General features: G+C 41.7%; 1 protein-coding gene across 1 annotated transcript in view; it reads left to right on the forward strand.

Annotated features, from left to right (window-relative positions):
• Positions 1-22,932, forward strand: part of ap1m1 (adaptor related protein complex 1 subunit mu 1) — a 51,735-nt gene extending 28,803 nt beyond the window's left edge. Inside the window, exons 11-12 of the mRNA XM_042342698.1 lie at positions 7,963-8,038; positions 19,466-22,932. Coding sequence (XP_042198632.1) covers positions 7,963-8,038; positions 19,466-19,488 — 99 coding nt within the window. The 3' untranslated portion in view covers positions 19,489-22,932. The remainder of the gene's footprint in view (positions 1-7,962; positions 8,039-19,465) is intronic.
• Positions 22,933-23,146: the final 214 nt, after the last annotated feature.

Raw genomic sequence — 23,146 nt, forward strand, 5'->3', positions numbered from 1 at the left:
GCTGGTGCATAAAACTCCCAACCATTAATCTTTCAGATGCTGATTAACCCAGTGTCCCTCCAGCTTGTCTCCCAGTTTTTCCTCTTGTTACCGTGTCTGTTTTCAGGCTTTTCTGCTTTTAGATTTAAAAAAAGCAGGAGTTTGATTTTTCGTACAGTGGCTAAAAGCCCAAAATGTCTGGTTACCAGAATGACGGCCATGAAACTGTTAGATAAGCATCGTCTGCGGACTCAACCCAGGTGTGAAGAGAGCCCTGAAATGGCTGGCTATTGCTGGCTCTTCTTGGACTGTAAGGGAGCGTGTGTAGTGCCCAAGCCGGGGCGGGGGGAGGGAGTGAATTGGTATTGTAAGCTAAAATATCTCACGGGTATGTTTTCACATTTTTTTATATACAGGTAGGGAAAATTACTTCCTGCTGAACGAAAACCCTCCTGCATAGTTCTGGTTAAGGAAGGGGCAGCTCTTCAAAACTAATTATACTAGCTGAAGTAAAACAGTCCATTGAGCAGTAGAGGCAACCTTTTCGACAAAACCTTTAGTAACTCGCTGATCTTATTTTGGGCAACATTTCACACCTTTCTTACAGCAGTTAACTTGTCCCGGGTCTGTCAATTTTTCACCGTGTTTACCGAGTTCTTCAATTCTCAAATGTGTGAAGACACCATTTCCTATGTCAGTAGATATGATGCAGGAACTTGTTTTTCACAGGTTCTCGGTGGCTGTTATCATGAGAACGTATTGTAAAGACTGTATGAGGAATTTCCAATAAACTCTCAATGTATGATCTGGTGCCAAGCCATACATACCAGTAAGCTCCTGCGTTCAACGTTTAGTTATCTGAGCTCAATCTGGCTGGTGGAAGGTGCTGTAATTAGCCTCAGTTAATAAATCATCTCCGATTCTCACTCTTGATTACTATCCAGTGTTTCTCCCTCTTAACTGATAGTGTTTCATTTTCTCTTTCTTTCCCCCCCACCACCACCAACATGAATGTGTGCCTAAATGTCTGGTATGTTAGTTATTAAGAGTGTTACAACAACTTTACATAGCGCCCCTCTATATAAATGCAGAGCGCTTGTTAGTCACCAAATAGTGACTGTCTACTTTTGGTGGGATGGGGGGGTGCATGACCCAACTGTGCAGCGCCTTGGGACGTCCTCCTGACGTGAAAGGCGCTTTATAAATGGAATCTTGTTGTTGTTGTTGTTGTTAAGCAGGGGTCTCTTGGTGCTGAGCTGGTTCCAAGGTGACGTGCTGGGCCAGGAATGACTGAATTGAGTCAACCCTTTGTGGTGGTCTCGGTCGTCCAGTTCCTGAGCCAGGCACATCATTTCTGATGACAGACCAGCCAGCAGGCTCGTCAGAAGGACTTGGGTGGATACTGTGGCAGAGATTCTTTCCGCTCAACAATTGTTAGCTCTGCAAGGCAAAGCCCAATACGTAGGGTGGTCCTAGCTGGGTAAGCAGTGGGAAGCTTGCCAGACAGTGCAGTTTTAGCTGGTTAAACTCCAGGAGTACCCCAACACCCACTCTGGGAACCACAAGCCTTTTCTCTTGCCAGCCAGCACCCTAATATCTTCGGGAATTAGCTTGGTAGGGTGTGTCACTCTAGGGGGAAGAGTGCGCATTTCATTCCAGAAGCACGGAAAGTTCCACGTTTAAGTGACTGACGTGTGGAACTCTGTTTGGTTTGGATACTCAGTATGATGATGCAGCATGTGTCAGACACCCGGCCAACCCCCAAAAAAAGTGATTATCATGAAATTCTGTCATCCCTTCCCTCCCATGCTGTGTTGGAGTACTGCAGACCTGCCCAGCTAACAAGACATTGTTGATGACAGACCAGCCAGCCTGGCTCATTAGCATGATCTGGAGGATAAAAACACTCATTGGGAATTTTTCCTATTCAGCTCCTGTTAACCCTGCAAACCGAATGAGTAGTACAGCCCGAGTTCAGCTGCTTAAACTCCAGTGCATAGTCATTCTAATTTGTGCCTAATCGCTCAGGAATTAGGCAAACAAGGCGCATCTCTCCATATCAGACAAACCAAAGTCTTTCATATTTGGAACTCGGTAGTTCTCAAACTTGGCGACGGGTTTGCAAGTTTTTTTTTTTGGCCGACCAAGAGAAAAAATGATATTTAACTTTAAAATGATGTAATCTATGCACACATTTTCTCTAGAAGTAAAGTACAGTGGAAAGTTGAAAAGCAGAACTAAAGGAGAAATGTAGTAACATCGGAGTGGATTATTTTCTAGTACGCACTGGATGAAGAGGCACTGCTGTCCCTGAGTACAGCAACACCTGGTTCACATGTGTGCGCACATTATTTTTCTTTGTGAAACGATTGAAATTTGAAACTACTTTACTTCTCCTTTTCGAGGAGAAAGTATCTGTTTTTTAATCTAATCTGTACATCTGTACTGTTTCTGTGACCTCAGTGTTGAAGTGGTTAAGGTTCAGTCACTGAATTGTCTAAATACAGTATCTCTGTACATGTGAGCAGGTCAGGAGAAAATGCAGAAAGCTGTACCAGTTACTCAAGACTGTGATTTGTGCATATATATATAAACACATCTGCCGTGTGTGTATAAATATACATCTATACATATATAAAATATGCAAAGTCTGTGTGACATGCAGGGATCCATTGCTAGAAATCTGCCTGACCATCTTTTCTGTTTGAATAATTTTTACATATCGCAAGATTGTGATGGAGCAAATTGGGATAAAATGACAGACTGTATATCTTTACACACAATTTAATCAACAGCTGAAACTGGTTACCAGGAATGGCAGTTGAGGTCAAGAAAATAATAATAATCTGTGTGTTTCATATTAGCGCTTTTAAAGTCTGGAGGAGGTCTCAAAGCGCCTCATCAAAGGATTGTTTTTTACTTGAAGTGTGGTGACTGGATATTTTGTAGGCGAATGTGAAAGCCAATTTCTGCACAGTAAATCCTGGATATTGATGAGAAAACAGCTTGACGCTGCAATGGGCAGCTGGTAGGATGGGTATACTGCAGTAGAAGGTTGCTGAAATCCTAGGTACAGTGCTGGTCGACAGTGAAAAAAGCAAACAGGATCTTGGGATCTGTGGCTAACGGATAGAGAATTTGTCACAAGAACAACAACAAATTACAAATTGTATAGCACCTTTCACGTCGGAAGGACGTCCCAAGGTGCTGGACAGACAGAGTTACGGACCCGAGCTGGGGCATGGGGGAGGATGGAGGGCAGTGGGGGAAATAGGGAGAGAGGGAGGAGGGGGGAAGATGGTTATGCTGACTTTGTACAGCCCAGCTCCATCTGAAGTACTGCTTACAATTCTGGTCACTGAATCACAGACATCTTGCATTAGAGAGGATACAACAAAGGGCAGCTAGATTGCTAGCTGGAATTAGGCATCTAATTCGCCCACAAAATATGCAGTCAATTCACTTTACAGTATATTCTGTGAAGTGCTTTGAGACGTCTCAACAATGTGATAAGGTGCTGTAAAAATGTGAGGTTTATTATTATTGTGCTCTCGCAAACTATTCAATAATCGCTGATGAGTTTTACGAGTAATTTTCTAGCTTATCCCCAGTGCCGCAAACATCAGATCTTTGTACTTGGTGCCAGCATCCAACATGTTTTTCGCAGATGAGCCAACCTTTGTAGTTTTTCTTTTGAATGCATAGTTATTCTTAACCACTCTATGTTCAGTGCAGTATTAATTGCAAGGTAGAATGTGAGGCTTAACCAAGCACGGCCTGCTGTCTGAGTGTAACTGGTGACTGCTGACCGGTTTAGCAATTGCTAGTGCGTAATAGGAGCTCTGCAGAGCATAGCTACATCTTTATATATTGCATAACCACAAATGCTACACTGGCAAATGGAATCAGTAAGGAGCATTTAGTTCAATTATACAGGGACAAGATGAAAGCTCCTTCAAACCACATCAGACCAGTGTNGGGGGGAGTGGAGGAACTTAGAGGCGAGCCATGTATGTGGCCTGTTGGCTTTTGGAGCCAGTGGCTAATTCAGTCGCAGCCGTTGTCACCTTGAGCAAATGGGTGAAGTAGTAGGCAAGACTGAACCTACAGTTTGTTGTAAATGCCTCGAATTATTGTTGAGAAATCTAGATATTTAACCAGTTATACGTGGATATTGCTGGCGTGAGTATTAAGTTTGCCTTCACTTTCCAATATGCTTCAGTATCCACAGCCCCAACTTGTGTTGCTTCCAAATTCAGGTCCATTCCAAGCTAGTGGAATGGTCCCACACACTGCACTCCACTGCAGTAAGATCGTGTTTGCTCCTGCAGCTCTTGCAAAAGAAAACATTTTTTTATAGAATGTTAGCCTATCTTTGCATCTGAAAGCACGTCACAGGTAATTTAGTGGATTGTTAGTGACCTATTCTTAGAGGTGTATGCTACTGCCATGAATTACTGGTTTATCTGGAGGAATGTTGGCCTCATCTGGAGAGACGGCCGTTTGTTTAAATAGTCTCATAAGATTTTTGATGCCCAACTGAACAGACAAAGAGGAACTTATTTTATTTAATATGTCATCCAAAGAACAGAACAGCTTTGCCACTGTAGTGTACTGGAGGAACAGTAACCGAGTTCTTGATATTGATCTTAAGCCCACATTTTTTTTACAGATGGATCATCATTGAAGTTTAAATGATAGGCTGGACATTGTTTTGTAGCTACATGCATTGCAAAGCAAAAATACTAACTTCCAGTGTTCGTTTGTTTAGAAGTAGGGTTTGTTTTAGATCGGGTTTTAATGATGAATAAGTAGTAATCAGTTTGGGGATGAATTAAGCTAAAGTTTGAATTCAAAGCATTTTAGTAATGGGTCATCCCCGAACTGCAAGGCCATTAGGATCAGATTATTCTTTTACGTCCCATCTTGTATTATCTTTTGAAACACTGGCTGAACCAGATGTTTCGGTTTAGTTCACTGGGTACTGAAGATCACTAAGCGAGGCTAAAATTAAACTAGCATATTTCTCACTGCTGTATTTATAAAAATAAATGTGGTTAGTTATTTTTATATTAAAAAAAAAGCCTGTAGTGCCCATACTGACCTCTGCCCTGAAATTCTGTGGTACAATTGGCCTGCCCTCCTCACCAACTCCTGAACTTTCAAGAACAAAACTTTCTGATCAACCAATTCAGTTTGGATCCGGGATGTTTATCCACGACTGTTTGTGGGACGCTGCTGTGCGCAATTGGCTGCCGTGTTTTGCCCACAAAATATATAGTCAATTCACTTTACAGTCTATTCTGTGAAGCGCTTTGAGGCGTCTCGAAGACGTGATCATCAGCTCCAGCTGCTTGACCCAGAAGCATATTCCAACTCGAGCAGAAACAGAACTCAACCAAACTATAGAATCATTTTAGTTTTCCACTCGGAGCAGCAGAGTTCCTTTTATAGTAATTATAATAATAATCCTTGCATTTGGCATAGCGCCTTATCACATTGTCGATCTCTCAAAGCGCTTTACAAGATATACTGTTCTGTAAAGTGGAATGACTGTGTATTTTGTGGGCAAAAGTGGCAGCCCATTTGCGCACCGCAGCCATTGAGATAGTAACATAACATAACATGTAGGAGCAGGAGTAGGCCATTCGACCCTTCGAGCCTGCCCCGCCATTCAATCATGGCTGATCTTCTAATCTAACTTCAGCTAATAACCTGACACTGCCTTATCCCCATATCCCTTTTGCAATAAGAAACATATCTATCTCAGTCTTGAATATGTTCAAGACTGAGCGTTAACAGCCCTTTGGGGTAGTGAGTTCCATACATTCACCACCCTTTGAGTGAAGAAGTTCTTCCTCAACTGAGTGCGAAAGGGCTGCCTCTGATTTTAAGGTTGTGACCCCTGGTTTTAGTTTCTCCAACCGGGGAAACAATCTCCCACTATCTACTCTATCATGCCCTTTGATGATCTTATAGGTTTCTATAAGATCCCATCTAATTTTTCTATGTTCTAGAGAATATAGGCCCAAATTGGTCAGCCTACCCTCGTAACTCATCCCCTTCATCCCTGGTAGTAACCTCGTAAATCTACGCTGCACTCCCTCCAAGGCAAGTACATCCTTCCTTAAATAAGGAGACCAAAACTGCACAAGGTATTCCAGGTGTGGTCTCACCAGGGCCCTATACAGTTGCAGCAAGACTTCCCTACTCTTATACTCTAATCCTTTCATAATGAATGCTAACACACCGTTTGCCTTCCTAATTGCTTGCTAAACCTGCAGACTAACTTTCTGTGATTGGTGTACAAGGACACCCAAGTCCCTCTGGACGCTAACACATTCCAATCTCTCCCCTTCTAAAAAATAACCCGCTCTACTGTTTTTGCTCCCTAGGTGGATGACTTTGCACTTCCCTACATTATACTTCATCTGCCACCTACCTGCCCAATCACCTAACCTATCTATGTCTCGCTGCATTTTTTTAATGTCGTCCTCTGTGTTGACCCTTCCTCCTAGTTTTGTGTCATCCGTGAATTTAGATGTAATTGACTTTTTCTTTAATAGGCACATTTCTACCTTGTCCTCCTTCATCTTCTATCATCTGCCAACTACTAAATATATTGATGTGCCTGCCTTTCATTGAAGAGGGCTTGTGTAGTCGAGCAGCAAATTGAGAATGAACGTTGCTCTAAACTACCTTTGGGAGCATGATTTCCACTCGTGGGGGAAATGTGGCATCCAATTGCAGGCAGCAGTGTCCTACAAACAGTTATGGATTGAGTGACCAAACTATTATTTTTTTGAAGGGATTATAACCCCTGGAAAAGCGATCCGTCAATCGACTGACAGCCGAGTTCCTACTTACTGCTAGGTAAACAGAGGCGTGTGGAGTAAGGAAACTTGCCCAACGTTTTGCCCTGTAATATTTATCACAAGCTCTTGGTAAATTTAAATTCTGATGTTCTCTAGGAAATGAACCATTGTGATCCGTTCAAGAATTGGAACTCCAAGAGCTCTCTAATTAACTTCTCAGAAACTTCCTATTGTTAGTTCAACATTCCCTTTACATGTATTTGCTTTAATTGAGACACAAGGGGAACTCGTTTTGCTGGAAATGTTATGGTTGGATTAGAAGCTTTGATAGACTGCCTGCACCTTAAAGGGGTAGTGTACTCAGAAATAGTTGGCATCAGGTGAGGCATTTAAACTGTCCAAAAATATCATTGCAAACAAACACACAGTGAATGCAGAAGCTCACCACTATGTTTGATCCTGACGATCTGTCCATTTTTCTATGCCAGAGTTTGTGATTTGCGAGCCAAAAATTCCTGACTGCATTGATCATTCTCAGCTGAAACTAAACTTAAAATGTAAAACAATTCAACCATTTACCATGCTTTTTTATATACTAAAGTCAGCCTGGACTATGACTTCAAGACCGGTTTTAGGCTTAGAAATAATGGAGTGTTCAAATGTTTTTTTCCATCAAACAAACCCACAACTTTCAATGTAAAACTTTCTATTTGATTGAAATTAATTTAAGACATTATTTGATACGAGAATTTTTTTTTTGCTTTCCAAAGGCAGTACTGTTTCCAAAAGTCACAGTCTTTATCCCTGAGGAGAGAGACAATGATGGGTCATATTTGTGGTGGAATGAATGTAATGTTACTATGACAGAACTCTGCAACTGTGGGTCCAAAACACTGATTGTCCAGTACCTTGGGACGTCCTCACGACGTGAAAGGCGCTATACAAATGTAATTTTTGTGGTTGTTTGTTGTTGTAATCAAATGTTCTGCTGTCCTTGAAGTGCTGAAACCTTTGAAAATTTAATTTGTTGAAGACGACACCTTAAAGAAGACATTTGTTTCTATAACGCTTTCTCTTTCAAATCTACAGAGATACATAAATCTTGAGGCAAGCAAAAATATTACATTGTTTTATCCTTTTTGCTAAAACCTGTTACTCTTTCTGTCAGGTACGCTACTTGAAGATTATCGAAAAGAGTGGCTATCAAGCATTGCCGTGGGTTCGATACATCACCCAAAACGGAGGTAAAGAGCGCTCGCTCATCCTTTGCTACGGTTAACATTTGGAATGTTTTCTGATTTCCAGTATTTTCTTTAGCACACTCTATGAATGTACTGTTAGCCCTCGTGCCTTCCAAGGCTTGATGTTGTACCCAGATAAGGCCACCGCTTGCTGTAAGGGTTTGTCAGCTGTAGAGGCAATAACAACAACTTGCATTTATATAGCGTCCTCCTTACGTTACCCTTCACGTAGGATAGAGTCCAGGAGGCATCTCTGCCCAGTCTCCGCATACTGTTTTTCTGTTTCAGAGCAATTACTTACCTCTTGTGAAGCAGTTGGGTTTTTATAGCACCGTGCTCCTTTGCAATGTCCAAACGCTTCAAAGATAATCACTGTCAGACGAGGTGACTGATTTGGAAACAATTGTATGCAACACATAAACAGCCGTGAAGTGAATGAGCAATTTTACCTGGAGGGTCGCTGGCCAGATACCCGGAGAAACTGGTTTCTTTAGCTGTCACATCAATAACAGTACAGGTTTATATGTCAAGATCTGTGAGATAGAAAGCAAATGCAGAGTCTGGATTCAAGATGTTGGCATTGAGACTGAGGTCAGGGAGTCCTACACATCTGGGCAATTCACATTTAATACTTACAGCGTCTCTTACTTTAGACCACACAATCGGAGCAGGTGCAAGGACACTTTTTAGCACTTGAGAATTACAGGGTCCTTGTAGAAAGTCNTTTTTTCAGTACTAGGGTAAATCATGTGTGCTGTGAGGAGACTCCTATTTGTAATTTTGTGCTGAACTCTTCCATGAATTTGCACCACAGGTCCTCTAGGGAGCACTCACCCATATATTAAAAAAAAGGTTAGAAGGAGGTTAGAAGATCTCTCTTTCAAACAGAAGCTTGTTGCGATGTGGAATGTCTCACTACAATTGGCTGCTGATGGCAGGTTCGAAGCGATGTTTAATAGGAACTGGATAAATATTTCCAGAAGAATATGAAATGTTATGGTGAACATGTAGGGGAATGGGATTAGATAGTTGTTGGGGAGCTAAAACCACGACAGACGCAATGAGCTGAATTGCCCTTTTCTGTGCAGTAAGCGTTCTCTGATCCATAAGTACATGGTATCAGTTAGCTGCTCCCCCCCCCCCAAAAAAAAAGACTCAAATCAGTTATTGAGCTCAGTAAATCTAATTCAACAAGTGTTGGATGGTGCACGTGCCAGTGATTTGCCGTCCCCCACCCCTCCGGCCAGACAAGTTAGAAATATAGGTAACAGAGGAGGACATTCAGCCCATCAGTCTGTTCCACCATTTATTTTGAACATGATTGATGTTATAATCCCATTCCCCCCCCCTCCCCTTTTCCCATTGCATTATTTATTCTTCCAACTGATAATCCGTCATAATTATTTACTGGGGCTCACCTGATAGCAGTTAGGAATGTCCACAGCCAACTAGATGAGGAGGTGCCACACTCAAACCCTGGCTGACTTCAGATGGGGGACATTACCATTCGTTCCAACTACAGTTGTCTCTAAAGATTGCCATTCAGTGAATCTTGCTGGAAAGTACGCATAGGAATGTGGATTGAGATTCAGATCAGATTGCCTGTTACGCTCCCAGAATATAGCCCTGCGTTGCCTATCAGAATGGCCACCTGGGTAAGCTTCTGTAGAGACCCCAGTACATGAGGAGCAATACCTCCCTCATTGTGACACATAAGCTTCGGTTGGTGGGGAAAGAGTCTAAATACATTTTTAAACTAGTTGAGCAGGTGTTTTGCTAGAAGCAAAAGTTCACATATCTACACTGAGATAGAAAAAAAATCTAGTCTTCTAGGCTTGGTTTGTGATCAGCCTTGTTAAAAGTTTCTTCACCTATGTTATAATTATAATAATCCTTGCATTTGACATAGAGCTTTATCATGGCGTTGAGACTTCTCAAAGCACTTCACAGAGTCTACTGTAAAGTGAATTGTCTGTGTTTTGTGGGCGAAACAAAATGTTTCATGTATGCATTTAAGTAAATTATCCGTGCATCAGTACACTAAAGTTCTTTCTTTTCCACCCTGCAATCCCTCCAAAGGCTTTTATTCCAGACATACGAGTTCAAATCTGAATCATTAAAGTTTAGTCCCGGAATCATCCTTGTGAATCCTGCCTGAAATCAGTCCAGTGCATTTATAAGTTCATAAATAAGGAAAGTAATTAGACAGTGAGAATAATCATTCCGTGCGAGCAAGCAGCTTGCCTGAGGCATCTTGATCTTTTCATTTTCCCCGATGGCATTTTCCCATCAAAGTAAACATAATGTATAGTCTATCCACTCCAGTCTTTAATGGGAGATATATCTACCTGATATAAAGATCAGAAATGTGCAGCCCAGCAGAACTCCCTTTCATTTTTAATTAAATGAATGTGGTTGTACCTGTAAAAACACTTGATAACGTGACCTGGGAATGTATACAAACACTGCAAAAGAAACCAGCAAATATACTGCCAACAATAATCCTTGCATTTGATCAGTGGGTTTTTTTTCCAAAACATTTCATAGCACTTCAAAGTAAATACTGTTGAGTGTAGGAAATGTATGATCTTAAGAAATGGTTGCATTAAAAGTGTGTGCAGGATTATTATGATTTGAAACGGTTCTGTTGTACAGACAGGAACACAAGGGTTTTATAAATAGGATAATGGAAGGATGCAATTGAATTGTAAGGTAATTCAGTCCCCAAAACACACTGATGACAGCATGTACTTGTACAGTACTGAGAGTTAATTGCAAATTATTGTTAGCAGAATGACTGGATTTGAGGAAGTGCCTTGAACTTTTTTTTCACGTGTTTTCTTTGTGCTTTGTAATGATGAGACAATTGTAGGTTATATAATGCAAATACTTGATTTGTACAAATGGAGCAATGAGCACAATAGCCAGGGCGTTTTGGAGAGATTACAGGTAATCTGCATGTAATGCTTTGACTAAGATAGTATGCATGTTAAAATGGGAAATTAAAGTATATAGATTGATTGCACGAAGGATGTTGCAACAAGATTGTTGTGTCAGCTCTGTTCTTTTGTAAGTGTAAAATAACATCGAGCTGTTGTGGTTGGTCCGGACCGTGTGCGCAAATCTTATCTGATGTCTTTCTCTGAAAATATCACCATCATATCTCTGAGAATCTTCCTCTTTCGTAGCTCTCATGTCTTTTTGAAATGCGAGGCCAAAACAATTCAAATAGTTGGCAACGTTAATCCTCAAACTGGAGAGGGTGGTTGAAGATACTTTTATTTTGTTTCTGAGGTCTTTTTGCTACAAATGTTTTTCACAACTGCACCGAGCTACAAGTGGCCTCATAGTGTTTTCTTTTTATTGATGGATTATGCACAACCGCAGAATAGTTCTAAAAGCCTAACTTTTAGAAGCTATGATTGCATTACAGTAATCTCTATGGACTTGTTAGGAATGTTTGATAAGACTGTCGCTGTTAAGACTGTTTGAGATTTTGCTACTAACCCATTGGTGACTGGAAGCACTTTTTAAAATCACATGCTGTGGACAGACGAGTGAGGAATATATTTAGTGGTACGCCATTTTCCACTAAATCCCCCCCCCCCACCCATACCCTTTTAAATCTTCCTAGCACATGATTACACAGTCACTACACTTTACAGTAACCTATGAGTGATACTTCTGTATCCTGTGATGTGCTTTGAGCTATTGTCTTGACTAAGGATTATTATTACAAACTGTAAAAACTATTTTACTCCTATCTTCTGACCGTATTTGAGAAAGCAAGGGCTTGTTCATATCTCATATAAATTGGCACACAGGCAACACCCGGTTGCACTAAACTGTAGAGAGCAGGAAATTACAGATTCAATTTCAGCTCTGTGTTGAGTCACTGGATATGAAGCCAGGACAGCAATTGGGACACTTCAATTGGCCTCAGTTGCCCAGGGTTAAGGAGCAGTCAGAGCCATACAGAGGAACTGTGCTCTCCACAGGCAGCCTCGGCTTTCCTTGGGTGGCCGGCCGCCTGATGTCTTTATGTTGTCGCACCCACTTTGCTGAGCAGATTGGATAACTGAAAAACACAGACAGAGTTTGCCAAGATCAGGATTTCTATAAACTGCAGTTTAAAGCATCCAATTTACATATGTGACAGAAAATGCCTAGCAAATGTATACCTGGGCTGGCTCCAAGATGACCTGTTTGATGAAGTAATGTCGGAATCAAGCCAGCCCTCTGTGGCGGTCTCGTTGGTTTGGTTCCTGCGCCATGTAGATCCGCAGTATTCCAGGGCATTGCTGATGACAGTGCAGCCAGTCTGGCTCACCACCAGGACTTGGAAGGGCAGACCAGACAAGCGGGCAGGGAATCACCCCACTCAGCTGCTGTTCACCCTGCAAGCCAAAGCCCTATTGGGTAGGGTGGTCCCAGCTGGACAAGCAGCAGGAAAGTTTGCCTGACAGCGGTATCAATAGCAAGCTATGCAGTTTTAGCTGGTTAGATTCCAGCAGTTACCCCAACACTATGGGCTCCCCAAGCCTTGGCTCTTGCCAACCTGCACCTAATAGTCTCCAGAATTAGGTCAGCAGGATACGACCCTCCAGTGAGAGAGTGCGCATTCCATTCTAACAATCTATCTCTGGAATTTCTATGTGTAGGTGGGATGCATAGAATTCTCAGTTTTGTTTGGATACTCTTAAGCACAGTGATGAGTTTCCGCATGTGACAGACACCCAACTGACCCAAAAATATATATATATATATTTTACACAGAATTGATGAGTCCTGAAAGATACTGCAGTAAGTAAGTGAGATTTGACAGCAAGTCCCTATGATTTAATGTGCTGGTGCATCTACAAGCAGATAATTTAAGAATAATTTGTTTATTTCAATTTTATAAAATGGGAAAGGGGGGCTGGGGGGTATTGGGAATACTGAGCTGCATTGAGCATGTGCCTAATCCTCAGAGCCTGAAGCTTGGAGCCCATTTATGTGGCCTACTTTTCAGGCTTTGAGCAAAGAGCAGCAGATAACCTTTTTGAAGTGTTACTTCTAAAAGGAATTGAAGCGTGAAACCTGAAAGGACTTGATCTGGTTTAATATGTGAACACATTGTGCAACAGTGACTCAAGACACGCTGACCCTTTCCAACCCCTGCAGCAGGATAAAATTACCTCAAACACACAATGCAACCCCTTCGTTACGATTCATGTTCCAAAAACCAAATCATGTGCTAGAATTATCTCAAAACAGCAATGAAATCTTGCCCTTGAATGATTGCTTTCAAAATTACTGTATTACTGACCTGTACCACACTCCCCACCGCCATGTGATTTGTAGCTTGGAATGGTTCCTGGAAATCCATTGCCATGGTTTACTAGTTGAAAAGTGTGCTGGATTCATATAGTAATTGTGCTGAATTCAATCCATACAGCTTATGATAAATACTGCGATATGAATTATAGGTTGGGGCTCAGGCTTGGCAGAAACCAGCCTCAGATGTTGCTGATCTGACGTTAGCTTGGGCTGCTGCTCACTGCGGAGCAAATGGAATGAGAGTTTCACTTCTAAATCTTGCTGTCCTAATCTCATGGCCTGTGCTCTTCCCTCCGCCATGTGGTTTCATCCAGTCTGACCCAGCGTCCCTGTACAACGATGAGCCTGCTGGACATGCAGTGTTTTTAACATAGAAAGTCCTGTAGCTCAGTGGTTAGAGCACTCGCTTTGCAAGCGAGAGACCTGAGTTCAATTCCAGGCAGAGGGCGAAACCTTGGGCAAGTTTCCTTACTCCACACAGAGCCTAATAATAATCCCTCCAAAACCAAAAACAATAATAAATTGGTCATTTTCAATCCACGACTGTTTGTGGGACATTTCTGTGCGCAATTGGCTGCCGCGTTCGCCCACAAATATACAGTCAATTCACTTTACAATGTGTTCTGTGAAGCGCTTTGGGACGTCCTCCCGACGTGAAAAGCGCTATATCAAATGCAAGGATTAGGATTATTAAACAGGAGGAGGCCATTCAGCCCCTCAAGACAATTCTGCCATTCTATAAGATCATGGCTGATCTGTCCCTCAAGTCCAATTATCCGCCCTTGCCCTGTATCCCTTGATACCCTGACCTAACAAATAGCTATCCACCTCAATCTTGAAGATGTGAATGGATTCAGCGTCCACTGCCTTTTGGGGGAGAGAGTTCCAGATTTTCAATATTTTAAGTGTCTTTATAATCTGTTTGCTGCAGAGTAATAATAATCCTTGCATTTGATATAGCGCCTTATATCTTCGAGACATCTCAAAGCGTTTCACAGAATATACTGTAAAGTGGATTGACTATTTTGCGGGAGAAATGCAGCAGCCAATTGCGCACAGCAGCATCCCTACAAGTGGTCGAGGATTGAGTGACCAAATTATTATAATTAATTATTATTTAAGATCACAGAGAATTGTGGAAAAGTCATAAATTCCAAAGCCATTTTTGTACGAACTGTGGAAAATAAACTAAATAGAGGAGCCCCAACCATCAGATCATTTTTTAAAATTTTATGCTGTACTCCACACGAGCCTCTGTCCTCCCAAACCCCTCTTCCATACCCGTCTGCTATTCCCATCTCCCCCTGGGTGCCCCTTAAATACATTACTGTTTTCTGTTTCAACCACAGATTCCAGCAGCGAGTTCCACATTCTCACCATCCTAAAATGTCAGGGTTCATTACCTGTCTTATAAGCAATGAGGAGTGTTATGTTGCAGTTTGAACAAAACATTGATGTATCCCATTCACTTTTTTAGTTACACCTCTTTCTCGATCGCATGACAGCGGTTAAAAGAGGATTGGATAAATACTTGAGTCAATGTATTAAAGAATGTTAGAAGAAAGCAGGGGGTGTAGCTCAGACGATAGGAAAAGAGCAGGGGAATGGGGTTATAGTAGAGAGCTCTAATGTGGAAGACAGACAGCGCTAGCAATAGATACAATGGGCCGAATGGTCTTTTTTCTGCTCTGCAAATGATTTATAGATTGTTCGTGTGAACTAAGTGCTACACTACACTGTCCAACACTAGTGGCTGCACTATAATGGCCTCAACAGCTGTCACAATATGGAGCTTGGACTTGTACACCAATCTAATAGCCAAGAATTTATTTAGATCTTCAACCAGTAGGTTACAAGAGGTGACGGATGGCTCCTAGGGACCAGTGCGTGTGCCTGGCTACTTGGCGCTAGGTGTCAGGCCATGGAATAAAATTGGAACTTGCTTAAGTACTCTTAATCTTGCACTGAGCGGTAGAACCAGAGGACATGGCCTGCGATTGAAGGAGGGTAAATTCAACACAAATCTGTTGAAACATTACTTCAGTGAGCAAGTAGTAAACTTTTGGAACAGGCTCCCTAAGGAGACTGTGGAAGCAGAAAATGTCATTTGTTTCAAGAACAAATTAGATAGATTTCTGCTAGAAAATAATATTTCAGGATACATTATATAGTTTGGGACACCACATGTCAAGCGACTGCCAGGATGGTGGAAGGCGAACTGGATGGACCTTGGTCATCTTTCGCCTAGAAAATTCTTATGTTCTTACGAATCAGGATGAATCTTTCTTTAAATAAGTTTTTCTTTAAAAAAAATCAGGTACCATTCTGCTGCTTTCAACGGGAGAAATGCACCAGAAGTAAAACAAAGCAAATATTGTTGGCAAAGTAGAAGGTTCTAAATTGGATCAAACGGCTGAAAACCATCTTGGTTGGAAATTGTGGCAGACACTTAATTCCAGGCGGCAACACTTTACACTTGAGTCTAAAAAAAATTCATGTTTCAACAACTGAATTCTTCCTGCCTGGTTGGAGCTGAACACTGGAAACGCTGTAACAAGTCCAGTGGGAAAGTCCAGTCTAGCGGATCTATGTTGCCCATACAGATTGACCTACATATAATGCAGTTCTATTCCTCCCGCAATGCTTTAAGCAGCGCTTTCTGCATTGAAACCTTCACACAGCGCCATGTTAAAGGGGTTGATTGTTCCATATTTTACGCTGTTCTTTTTTTTTGTTTGTTTAATGTATCTATCCATCAGTCTTTCCACAACCCGGCCATTAAAAATACAGTAAGAGGAGGGAAGTAACATAGGAAGGCGGCCAACTTTCTTTTCCCTTTTATACTTGTGGCCAGCGTTACGCTGAATTTTCAGGGCTGCTATTTAGGGCCTTCGGGATGGTGTTTGGACTGTGTTGAAAGGGAATTTGTAAAAAATGTGACTTATTTTTATTTTTTGATGGTTTTGAAATATAGCCTAGGTAAACCACCAAAGACAAATGCTGATTCTTTGAAGTTGAAATGGGTTACAGTTCTTTCTCTCCCTCTCCCCCCCCCACCACCCCCTAAGGTAATTATGCAGTGCTTGCTGTTAGAGTACGAAGAGTTCTAGTGTTGAGTTGATCCATGTGGCAACCGCTAAAACCCCACCCGTCTGGTCATGTTGTGCAGTCATCTGTCAATCACTTTCCCCATTGACAGTGAGTTGGGTGGTGTACTTTCATAAAAGACACGTACTGTTGTTCATTGCCATTCATAATGTCCCCCTCAGCTCTGAGAACACTCGGTTTTGATTGCACCCTCAAAATTCCAATTTGAACTTTTCTACTTTGCCTGTATCGTTGGCACTCTTCGATCTATGTTCCTCGATGTCATTAAGAATCATTTAATTGTGGGTAAGATTGTCACCAATTGGAGTGCTACTCAAGGTCCAGCACTGCCTAAACCCTAGGATATACACTTCATATGCATGTGTGTAAGTGCAGTTTGACTGTATCATATTTTACACAGGATCAAACTTTCCTTCCATATCAATAATAATAATAATCCTTGCATTTGATATAGCACCTTATCATTTTGAGATATCTGAAAGCGCTTCACAGAATATATTGTAAAGTGAATTGACTATCTTGTAGGGGTGAAATGCGGCAGCCAATTGCGCACAGCAGTGTCCCACAACAGTTGTGGATTGAGTGACCAAATTATTATGGTTAATGTTATGATTAAACACCATTTTGGATTGGAGTCCAGCGTTGCCCCTCCAGGATTAACTTTAATGAACTCCCGGCCTTGTGAACGCAGCAAGAAATGGAGTCTTACAGGCGTCTGTTCTCTTCCTTCCATTTAAATGACACTAGTTATTCATGTGCATTTGCCAAAGCTGAGAACTGTTTGCTGCCGTCTGACCACTTCAAGATAAAGCTCAAAAGGTTCTGAGATTCCTTGCATTCTTTTTCTGAGTCCAAGGAACCTCGTGACCAAAAACATTTGAGGAATTCACAGTTCTAAAATTAAAACCAGCAACTGTTCTGTCAGCTAATCCTTGATGTTTATTTCCCCTTCCTACATTCAAGCTTTCCACTAAGATTTTAACCACTCGCACTTTTTAAAGTAGTCTCATAGGGTGAGTGGCTCATATCCCAGGCATTAAGAGCTCCTGATGCACTCGAGCTTTCTTACAAAGAATATCCTTGTTTGCACTTGGCAGAGAGGAGGAAAGCCCATTCGGCTGATATCAAGCTCGCTCTATTGACAGCTGCACACATCTGTCGCTGGGTTCATGTCACACACTTTGCCTCCTGGAAGAATGTTCTGTATAGGAAGTCCCTGGACGGACCCTCAAAATCAAGCAAGCAAAAACTAAAACACTGTCTGACATCTACATGTGTATGGAATTCAAGAATCTAAAAACTTGGAACTGCCTTGTATCTTAGCCCTGCAGCAGTCCTTACACACTTTCCCTCTTTTTTTTTCTCCCCACCGTTTCAAATCAGGACATAAGCTCAGTCATCAAAGTGATGGAAATTTTTAAGCAGAATCTTCAATTTGGAGATTAAATATTTGTTTTTATAGTGAAACCACTGAACAGGGCATTATCTTCAGTGGTAACACTTCTAGAATTTCAGAAATAATTTTACATCCAGCTACATAGAGTGTAAAGTGATATAGTGATGTCAGACGTGCTATTGGATTCGGATGGATTGTCGGCGTAGTCGGGTCTGCAAATGTGGTGACATGTAGAGTCTGAGCAAAACCTGTTCAATGGAACCTGACAGCCATGGTTATTTTCTCAGCAGGAATAAATACAGTAAGGGAGAAAGAAATGTTGTGATGTTGATTGCTATTCGCAGCTCTGATATACTTAGTGCTGTGTCATTTCTGTTCTTAGCTTGTGGGTAAGCAAATAGATAGTGCTGACATCCACGCAGGAGTGTGTGTGTGTGTGTGTCGCTGTAAAATACTGCTCCAGACTTGATGCCCAGCCAAGCCACGGCTTGTCATCATGGGTCTCCAAGTGGAAGTGTCTGCATTTACAGAAAAACGGTTACACTGAAGGAAGACATTGGAAATTAGAGCAGTTCAAGCAGCATTGGCAGCTACTGTACTGCAATGATTTGTTCAGGAGAACCCTTTCAACACGCAGTGATGCAGACAAACCGGGTACAGATGTGTAGGCGTGGGGAGAACTAGCTTTGCAAACGCATGCATCAGATTCTGTTGGAGGGAGGAGTGTGGGAGAGAGAATGAAACTTTTTTCTACTTGACACTTTTTTTGTTTCTTCCTGTGAACCATTCGCAAACTATTGGCTTGCTTGCACTTGGCTATCTATAGGGATTGCCCTGTGGAAGTACTGCCACATATTTCATAGAATCATAGGATTATACAGCGATAAGGAGGCCATTCGTCCCATCGTGTCTGTGCCGGCTTTTTGATGAAAGCTATCCAAAAAACCTTCTCTGCTCCAAGGAGAATAATCCTAGCTTTTCTACCCTCTCCTCATAACTGAAGTCCCTCATTCCTGGTAGCATGGGTAAATCTCCTTTGCACCCTCTCCAATGCCTTGACATCCTTCCGAAAGTGTGGGGCCCAGAACTGAACACAGTTTCTAGTGTTTTATAAAGGTTCCATCACATTTCATTCACCTTCCCTTTCTTTTCTTCTCAGCCAGCGCTGTACTTCAGATATGTTTAGGTTTTCTCCCCTCTCTCAGTACAATACGCCAGTTAAAAGAGTAGGGGACAGGTTGCTATTAATGCTGCTCTTTAACCAGCCTTTAGGAGGAGACCTAAAGAGCAAAGAGTGTGATACCTCTCCAATTCAGCTTTGATCCGTGTATGTTGCTTTGTATCTTCGAAAGGATGAATAAACAGGATCACAAATGCAGCCACTATTTATGGTGGACCTGATCTCACTTATTCTCTCTTGCTGTTTCAGTCCGTAGACATTCCTATTTGTTATGTAATAATAATAATAATTTTTGTATTTGACATAGCACCTCATCACATTGTTGAGACATCTCAAAGCGCTTCACATAACATATTGTAAAGTGGATTGACTGTATTTTGTAGAAATGTTGATGCTATATTCATTCTTTCCCGCTCTTGTCTTCCAGACTACCAGCTAAGAACACAATGAAGGAAAACTGCAAGCGAAGAGTGTTTGGGGACAGATGTGATTCAATGGATTGTGTAAAATTGTTGGATGTATTCATCATTTTTCAGGTCTCTGTCGTGGTGACGCCTTTCATGAAGAAGATAAACATTTCACTTGCACTTATCCATGGAGCTGAACTCAAAACTGGCAGCGTTTGACCCATTCTCTCCCTATCTTTTTTTCTTTCCTTCCCCCTCCCTCCCTCCCGCCCCGGCTCAATCTTCCTCCTTACTCTTTGATATCTTTGGATAGTTGATAAGGTTTTCTCTTTGATAGTAGAACAAGCAAAATTGCTTAGACTGTTGTACTGAATTTGTAAGCTTGGAATCCTCCCCTTTTTACTCCGGGATTTTGTTGGCTTTTCTTAGCTGTTAAGGCAGGACGCTTCACAGCAGCTTTTTATCAAGTGGGTTCTTATTGGCATGAGCACTGTGATAGCTTGTCAGCCTGAACGTTAAACTGAAGTAGAACACAGAAGAAAAACTAGCGGTAATAATGCACTCCAAGGAGATGTCCCATTCCTGCAAATTAATTTACCGAGGTATCTGCAGCAAAGCAAAACCGCCTTCGAAATCTGGCACATACGTTGCTATCCTCACTTCACAAATACCCGTGTCCCACATATAAACAGAAATCATCCTGACTGCGCTTCACAACTTCCAACTTGTTTCTATTGAAGAGTTGCACATAAATACTTACTGAGTTTTTATATAATGAAACTCAACAGCCAGAATAGATAAATCTGTAAAAGGTTTGATTTACTGTCTGCAGCTGGAATCTGTTAACAGTGACCGCAGTACTGCCTGTGTTTGCTTACACTCGACGATTTAGAATATATTGGCTTTCGAATTCTATGGCTTTATTATCCAATCTATTTGCCGCCTATTAATTGCTCACATGACCAGCTTGGAGTCCACTTATGGTGGAAACCAGACACACCTCGATTTTTTTTTAATATCTGTGGTCCACACAATTTCCCATGTCGTGAAGTACTGTATCTTACATTGTGCAATCGCGCAACAGTGCAAAGGAGGCAGCTCCCATGATCTCATCTGCATGCATTGAATTACTGACCCTGGACAGCAGCAAGTAAAGGCGTGAGTGTAAACTATAGACTGATCTGGGGTTTGAACTGCAAGGTGCACCAAGTTTGCTTTGACACTGTGAGTCGCTTCATACAAGAAGCCCAACCATTAATTCTTTTGTATGCTACACTGTATTTTTAATATATATATATATTTAAGAATTGTGGTAATGCTGTATAACATTTTTAAAAAACAGTGTTAAAATGCCTGCTCTTCACTGAAAAATCTACATCTCTGACACCTGTGCTTGATTGGTGTAGGACTAGCTTTTCCTGGACCAGATTAACTCATGCGGTACCAGTGTAAGTGACTGTTGTGGTGTGCTATGCTGTGTCATGTCACACCACAACTGTTTATATACACAGTATTCGTACGTGGCTTATCCCGGCATTGATAACCATCTGACCCAGCTGCTTGACTCTCGCATTTATAACTCCAGCTTTCTCCTGATAGTTCATTGCATAAACGCACCATTAATGCTAAGCCCAACCCCTAGCCGTACCTAAAATATCTCTAGTTTGACTCCTTGTCTTTGGTGAAAAAGCTGGATTTAAACGGGGCACTAGAATTGGCCTTGGTGTCTCCAGGCAGAGCAAGGAGAGGAGATGGGGAAACGTTAGCCAGGGTTCACTATCCAGTGATCATTGCTTAAAGTACATGGAGAAAGGGTCAGGTTTGGTTGTAATGGCCTCACGCGCAGTTGAATAGTCTATCAGCACTCATCCTCTAGATTTGAGCTGGTGTTTGAAAGACTGTTCCTTAGCACAAGTCACTGCCTTCAGAAGTAGAGAGGAAAATTGTGGAAATGGCTGCAGTTCTAAGAATACGTGACTTGGTATGTCTGCAAATCATGTACCGATGAGTTAGATATCAGCAAGTGTGATGCTGAGCAGGAACCAGCAAACTGTTCGGGTCAAGCTTAGATGCTTTGGTTTGTTTTTACGGCTCATTGTTTTCCTCCGGATCTGAAACGGTTTTGTGACTATTTCAGCTGCACATTTGTCCCATTCCCACACTGGCTGAGAATAGAGCTTAACCGTATGCGTGGTCAGAGCACAGAGTAAAACTCGCACAAATCATCTGTACAGATTGTACAATCGCCAAAGTCCTACATCCGCCCAAGTCCCGTTATTTCCTATTATTTATAAGTTTCACAAAACTCATGCTTTGCGTAAGTCACAATCAATGTATGGTCCCAACTGATACGACTTATGTGAGATTTACTGTGATTACCTTTTCCTTTGGTGCAATGCTGTGTTCGCCTGGTGACTAGTATCTAGAATACAGGGACTCAGGACTGCTTGTATCTTCTCGTATCCCTCTCCCAACCCCATCCCCAATCTGCACTGTTACCAGAATCCCTTTTGCTACAGGTTTGGTTTACCTTAATTCTGGTTTTGGCCATGTATTCAATGTGCTGGGTGGGAGATTTGGTGTCTTGCTGTCAGAGATTGAGTCACCAGGATGAGGTGAGATGGGGGTGGAAGGGTTTAGGGTTCAGGGGATAAATCTGTTACTTTGTTCTTCTCCAGAAAATATGACTGAAAATTTCACTTGAGCTCAAAATATAGAATGGTATATAAGCTAATGGTCAAAGGGATCACTTGTGTCTTCATTAGGCCCAGTGTTTCCAAGCATTTCTGTTTTTGTGTCTGTCAGCTGTTACCTACAGTTAGAACATGCCTTTTGCTGTGCATTTGGTAAAGTTGAGTCTCCTTGGATCTGGCCTGTTCAGTGATCCATTGGAGCAAAATACTTGAACTTCTTTGTCGTTCAGACACCATGTCAAAAAAATCGCAATGTAACGTAAAATCTTTACAGAGTGTAGTCTTGCCCGAGGAACCTTCAGCTTGATCCATGAACTAGTGTAGTAAAGCACACTCCCAGTTCAGTTTAATGCTTTACTGGAGTAATGTCAGGAATGCTTGCCTCAAATCAAAATCTCACCCGATTTACACCCATTTCTCAAAGTTATTACATGGATCAAAGCCTGGGTAGAAATTATTCTTTTAAACAGTAAATTTCTTCATGCCCTGGTATTCACTTGCCCGTTGTTAATGAACCTCTCTCTCCTCGTTTGTTTGTTGTCTATCTCTGAGGGAATGAGAGGTGGGAGATCCTGCGAGTTTATTCGGTTGCTATTAGGTGGTTCTCAGCGACAGGGTCACCTCAATATAAAGCTGATCCAATAAAAGAATAAACTCAACGGATGCAGCTCGTTTAGGTTTCTGAAAGTGTTTCTTTCTCTGCCTGTTACAGATAGTGAGTTTGTTCACCTTTCATCTCTGATGTCAATTTATCATTCATATTCTTTACATCACTAATAAAACATTCATCACAAGCTGTGACTCTGGTGTGTTCTTAAACCGTACTTTGTTAAATGCACCCAACTGTTACGTGAGACAACAAGTTGGATTTATATAGCATGCTTCACGTAGGGTAATGTCTCCGTGCAATACCCAGACAGGGTACAAAAGCTGAGCGGGGTGAGGACACAGACAACGTCTATCTGTGCAAGGGTATAATGGGCACAAGTGAAGAACGTCATGTTTGTG

Source organism: Callorhinchus milii, unplaced genomic scaffold, assembly GCF_018977255.1.
Source record: "Callorhinchus milii isolate IMCB2004 unplaced genomic scaffold, IMCB_Cmil_1.0 Scaffold21, whole genome shotgun sequence".
Lineage (NCBI taxonomy): Eukaryota > Metazoa > Chordata > Chondrichthyes > Chimaeriformes > Callorhinchidae > Callorhinchus > Callorhinchus milii.